We start from the raw sequence: 6,000 nt of genomic DNA, 5'->3' as shown, positions 1-6,000 counted from the left end.
AATATAAATATGCTTTTTAACTTTTCTGTATTTTTTCTACATTTCTCTAATCTCCAAAAGATGTTTCTACTAAGGGAGATATGTAGAATTTGTTGTTTAGTATCTGCATATGCATGTGATGTGGGAGGGATAGGGAAAGGGAGCTTTTGTTTTTCTTTTTTACTATGTCAGTATATCTCATTTTTCAGTCACAGTTTTCAGAGCAACATACAGCTAGATTAACTGTCTCTTTGGGGCTTCAGATGGGAGGTGAGTTGTCTGCCATTCGTCTTTGGTTTCTCGCCCTTGTTTTCAGCTGCATGGTGAACTATCTGCTTACAGCTTGTCAGGTTGGGGTCTTCAGCATGAAGACTCTTATCTTTTACAGCATTCCCTTCAGAACTTGAGGGAATAGTTTCCCATTTGTTGCACAGAGGCTTCGTATCTTCAGTCTTTTTGGTTAAGTTCTGAGAATGTTTTTTCCTCTTCTTGGGATCTTGCAGAGGTGACAAACTTTCAAATGACCTCTGCGGCACAGACTGGAACCATTCTGAAGCATTTGTCCCAAGATTCATTTTGGTTTTAAAGGAGGGTGGTGTCCAAGATGTGCTGTATCTTTGTCCATTTATGGAAGCAGATGAATTTGGTCTAGAAAAGAAACGGAATGTGTGAGTTTTTGCCCAGTGCATACTTACTTTGTGGTCCTAGGTTTATTGTCATAATACAAATCATAAAATTTCCTTCACTAATCGCCCCTTCACCATCATCTTTATGAGAATGATCCAAGACTAAATCTTCATCTCTGACCATGATTTTCTTAAAGCACTGCTCCATTCTTATAATTCTCAATGCCAAGGGGATCCTAGCTTTCCTGAGATGAGAGCCACTTCAGAAGTCACCTCTTTACCTATACATCTAGATGAGGTAGAGTGACAGTATCTCTAATATTCCACTCTGTCCTAAAGGATCACTCTGATTTCCTAGATTAGATAACATCTGTGCTATACAATTTTTTTAAAACTTTTTTTTTTGAGGCAAGCCCAGTAGGCTGGCCCCCCCTTTTTTATGTGAGAGAACAAGAAAGTGAGAGAGTAAAAGAGAGAATTGGCACGTCGGGGCCTCAGCCACTGCAATTGAACTCCAGGTGCATGTGCCACCTTGTGTGCTTGCGTGACCTATGTGTCTGGCTTATGTGGAATCTGAAGAGTTGAATATGAGTCCTTAGGCTTTCAGGCAAGCACCTCAAGTGCTAAGAGATGTCTCCAGCCCTGTGCTTTGTTTTGCTTTTGTTTATTTATTTTTAAGGAAGAAAAAGGTTTATTATAGCTGACAGTTTTTTTTTTATTAGTTATGGACATACTTAGTATGTAAACAACACATGTTGGTACCATCCTTACCCTTATCCCTGATCCCCTCCCCGCCAAAGAGACCCTCCGTGTCAAGGATGCTGGATATTCCCATGGGGATTTTGGGTCATGCATTGTGGGGGTAGCCATTATTGATTGGGAAGAGGCAATGTCTCTGTACATAATGTCCTAACTTGTGGCTCTAGCAATTTTTCTGCCCCTCATCTGTGAAGTTCCCTGAGCCATGTTGGGCTCATTTTAGGTCTCCTTCAGTGATGGGCTTTTAGGGTCTATCTCCTTTACCCTTGTTCTGATATCAGGTTCACCTAAAAAGCAGCACTCTTGCTCATTTCCCCAATTACTCTATGGTTTCAGCCGGGGCCCTGGTAAAGTGTGATGGGATGTTTCTCTCCTCAGGTCCTGCTTCCATTTGAAAAAGAGAAGCAGATTCTCTAATGGAGAGTGAGGTCAGCACAGGTTAAACGGAATAACCATTGTTAGTTTAGAGAGAATTTAATGGGTGAAGGCCCTCTTGTAGCCCAAGATTGGTGAGAGCTTGATATTGGAGAGTGAACTCATTATCTGGATATGATTCTGACTTGTTTCCCAGTTCCAGATATGGGTTCCTTTCCACTGAGCAGATCTGTTAGCCAATCCAAGAGTAGTTAGTTACCCACCATGGCTGTGTGCCACTATTGCACTTGTGTGAGCTTATGTCATTTTTATTATACTGCTTACATTTGGCCATTTTTTTTTTTTTTTTTGAGGCAGAGTCTTACTGTAGCCCAGGCTGACCTGGAATTCACTATGTAGTCTCAGGGTGGCCTCGAACTCTTGGTGATACTTCTGCCTTTGCCTCCTGAGTTCTTGGATTAAAGGTGTGCATCACCATGCCCAGATACATTTGGCCATTTTCATGCAAATACATTTTGTACCTTGAGCATATTTCTTTCATATCCTGCCACTCTCCTTCATTTAAACATTTCCTCCCATTAGTTCCCTTCATTTTCCCTAGGTAGTTTTGCCTCTTTGTTCAGTCATTTATACATATAGGATTTTATGAATCCATAAAGTTTTGAACCCACAAGTGTGAGAAAACATGTGACATTTGACTTTCTGAGACTGACTTGATTTCCTTTATCTCCAGTTGGGTCCACTTTCCTGAAAATGGCATAACGTAATTATTCTTTAAGGATAAACAAAATTCCATTGTGTATGTATAGTATATTTCCTTTACAGTTCTTTTTTGATGGAGACTTAGGTTGGTTCTATAACTTAACTGTTGTGGATAGTGCTGCAATAAGAATTGATATACAAATATCTCTGTGATATGTTGACTTGTAGTCATTTGGGTAAAAACCCAGGAGTGTTTTAGCTGGATCATATGGTAGATCTATTTTTAGTTTTTTGAGAAACCTTCATTCTGGTTTTCATAGTGGATAGACTAGTTTACATTTACACCAGTGGCTTGTCAACATTCTCATCAACATTTGTTATATGTCTTTTTAAAAAAGTTTTTATTTTTACTTATTAGAGACAGGGGGGAAATATATGTGTGTGTGTGTGTGTGTGTGTATGATATATATATATATATATATATATATATATATATATATATATATATATATATATATATATATATATGTATATATATATGGAGAGAGAGAGAGAGAGAGAATGAATATGAATGGGTATGCCAGGGCTTCTAGCCACTGAAAACAAACTCCAGGCACATGTGCCACCTTGTGCATCTGGCTTACATGGGACCTAGAGAATTGAACCTGGGTCCTTAGGCTTCAGACAAGTGTCTCAACTGCTAAGCCATCTCTCCAGCCCTGTTATTTGTCTTCTTGATGGCTGCCATTCTGATTGAGGTGAGACTGAAACTCAATGTGGTTTTTATTTGGATGCTCTGACATGATGAACATTTTTCATGTTTATTGGCTATTTGTATTTCACTGTTTGAGATCTATTTCACTCGTTTCAATAGCCCATATACTGACTGAATGGGTTGTTTGGTAGGTTTTTAAAGGTTTTATTTAAAAAATTTTTTTGTTCATTTTTATTTATTTATTTGAGAGTGAGAGAGAAAGAGAGAGAATGGGCGTGCCAGGGCTTCCAGCCACTGCAAACGAACTCCAGACGCATGTGCCCCCTTGTGCATCTGGCTAACGTGGGTCCTGGGGACTTGAGTCTTGAACTGGGGTCTTTAGGCTTCACAGGCAAGGGCTTAACTGCTAAGCCATCTCTCCAGCCTGTTTGGTAGGTTTTTGAGGCCTCTGTATGTTCTTGATGTTAATCTGGCAAATGTATAGCTAGCAGAAATTTTCTGATATTCTGTAGGCTGTCTGTTCACTTGAAGAACTGTGTCCTTTGCTGTGAAAAACCTTTTTTTTTTAAATTTTTTTTTTTTTTTTTTACTTTTCTTTATTTGAGGGCGACAGACAGAGAGAGAAAGAGGCAGATATATATAGAGAGAATGGGCACGCCAGGGCCTCCAGCCACTGCAAATGAACTCCAGATGCGTGTGCCCCCTTGTGCATCTGGCTAACGTGGGTCCTGGGGAACTGAGCCTTGAACCGGGGTCCTTAGGCTTCACAGGCAAGCGCTTAACCGCCAAGCCATCTCTCCAGCCCCTGAAAAACCTTTTTAATTTCATATAATTGACACTATTTCCTGAGCAGCTGGAGTCCTGTTCAGAAGTGCTTGCTTGTGCGGTTATCTTAAACTATGTTCCCTCTATCAGTTATAGAGTTCCAGGTCTTGTATTCATATCTTTGTTCCATCTGGAATTGGTTTCCATATAAAGTCAGAGTAGAGATCTAGTTTAATTCCCCACATATTGGTAGCCAGTTATTCCAGCACCAGTTGAAGTGGGCATCTTTTTCATTAATTTTATTTATTTAGGAGAGAAAGAGGTGGAAAGATAGAGAAGGGGTCCACCAGGGCCTCCAGCCACTGCAATTGAACTCCAGATGCATGCGCTACTCCGTACATAATGGATAAAGAAACATAAAGAACAATCATACAGCCTAAGGCAATGTACAAATGAAAGAAAGATCATTACAAGGCACTTATGCTAGAGTGAATATTAAAAATTAACAATACATTGGGCTGGAGGGATGGCTTAGCAGTTAAGGTGTTTGCCTGCAAAGCCAAAGGACCCAGGTTCGATTCCCCAGGACCATGTTAGCCAGCTGCACAAGGGGGCGCATGCATCTGGAGTTTGTTTGCAGTGGTTGGAGCCCTGGCACACCCATTCTCTCTCTCTCCCTTTCTTTCTCTGTCAAGTAAATAAAAATAAAATATTTTAAAAGTAAAAAAATTAAAAATATCAAAATAGGACAAAATGTAGTAAAAATATATTAGATATAAAAAGGTTGTATCTGACATTTCTTTCTTTTAAAAAACAGATTTATAAATATTTAATTTATGGTTTTGAGAATGAAAATGGTATTTGTGATTTTGGTGTTTAGTTTATTATATATAGAAATAGAATTTTGTGGGTTTATCATATTCTGAAAATTATTCTAGAAATTTTAAAAATAAGTTCTATGGATTTTCTACATAGAAAATAGTCTTTCATAAACAGGCACCATATTTGTGCCTTATTTCTGATCCGTATCCTTATTATCTCTTTTTCTCATTGCTGCAGCAAGAATTTCTGCCACCGTGTTGAATGAGAGTGTTGAGAAGGGACTCTTATCAAGTTGAATAAATTTCCCTCAATTTTTCGGAAATTTTCATGAATAAGTGTTGAATTTTCTCAATTTTTTCTTTTCTGTGGATTTCTTCTTTGTCCTGAAAATATAGGATATTACATTTGTTGGTTTTGTGTATGTGTAGAATGTGTGTGGCATGTGCATGTGTGGTACGTGTAGTATGTGTGGTGTGTATATGTGTGTTGGCAGATGCTCACACCTGTGGGTGTGCATGGAGGCCAGAGGAGAATGTTGGGTGCTCTTTCTCTGTCACTAATTTATGAATTTCCCTGAGACAGAGTCTTTCTCTCTGCACAGCTGCCCCAGCAGTTCTCCAGACTCTGTTCTCCACATGAACTTGGTTAAGAGATGTGTGCAGCCATGCCCAGCTGTTTATGTGGGTAATGGAGAGTCGAACTCAGGAGATCTCAGGCCCTCATGCTTGTGGCAAGTGCTCTTACTTGCTGAGCTATCTCCCCAGCCCTAATTTTTAAAAATATTAATAGATTCCAACACCAAGGGGTATAATTCTTTTAAAATTTAGTGCTGCATTAAATTTCCTTAGCCAGGCATGGTGGCACACACCTTTAATCCTAGCACTTGGGAGGCAGAGGTAGGAGGATCACTGTGAGTTCAAGGCCACCCTGAGACTCCATAGTGAATTCCAGGTCAGCCTGGCCTAAAGTGAGACCCTATTTTGAAAAAAGCAAAACAAAAACAAAACAAACCAAAAAAATTATCAATTATTTTAGAATTCCAATTTTATTTATATATGGTTATTTTCTGAGACAGAGTCTTGATATGTAGGCCCAGGCTGGCCTCAAACTCCAATTCTCTTGTTTTAGCTTCCCATATGACGGGATTACAGGTGTGCACTATCATACTCAGCTATCTCTAGTCTCTTTGAATGCTTAATTCTTGGATTTTTGAGAGGTTGCTGCATACATTATATTACATGCATCTGACATTATAAT

General features: G+C 39.1%; 1 protein-coding gene across 1 annotated transcript in view; it reads right to left on the bottom strand.

Annotated features, from left to right (window-relative positions):
- Positions 1-218: 218 nt before the first annotated feature.
- LOC101597900 (AGBL carboxypeptidase 3) overlaps positions 219-6,000 on the bottom strand; it is a 55,647-nt gene continuing 49,865 nt past the window's right edge. The window contains exon 9 of the mRNA XM_045160077.1: positions 219-627. Coding sequence (XP_045016012.1) covers positions 219-627 — 409 coding nt within the window. The remainder of the gene's footprint in view (positions 628-6,000) is intronic.

The sequence above is a fragment of the Jaculus jaculus genome, chromosome 10, assembly GCF_020740685.1.
Source record: "Jaculus jaculus isolate mJacJac1 chromosome 10, mJacJac1.mat.Y.cur, whole genome shotgun sequence".
NCBI lineage: Eukaryota > Metazoa > Chordata > Mammalia > Rodentia > Dipodidae > Jaculus > Jaculus jaculus.
This window is presented reverse-complemented; position numbering and strand designations above follow the sequence as displayed.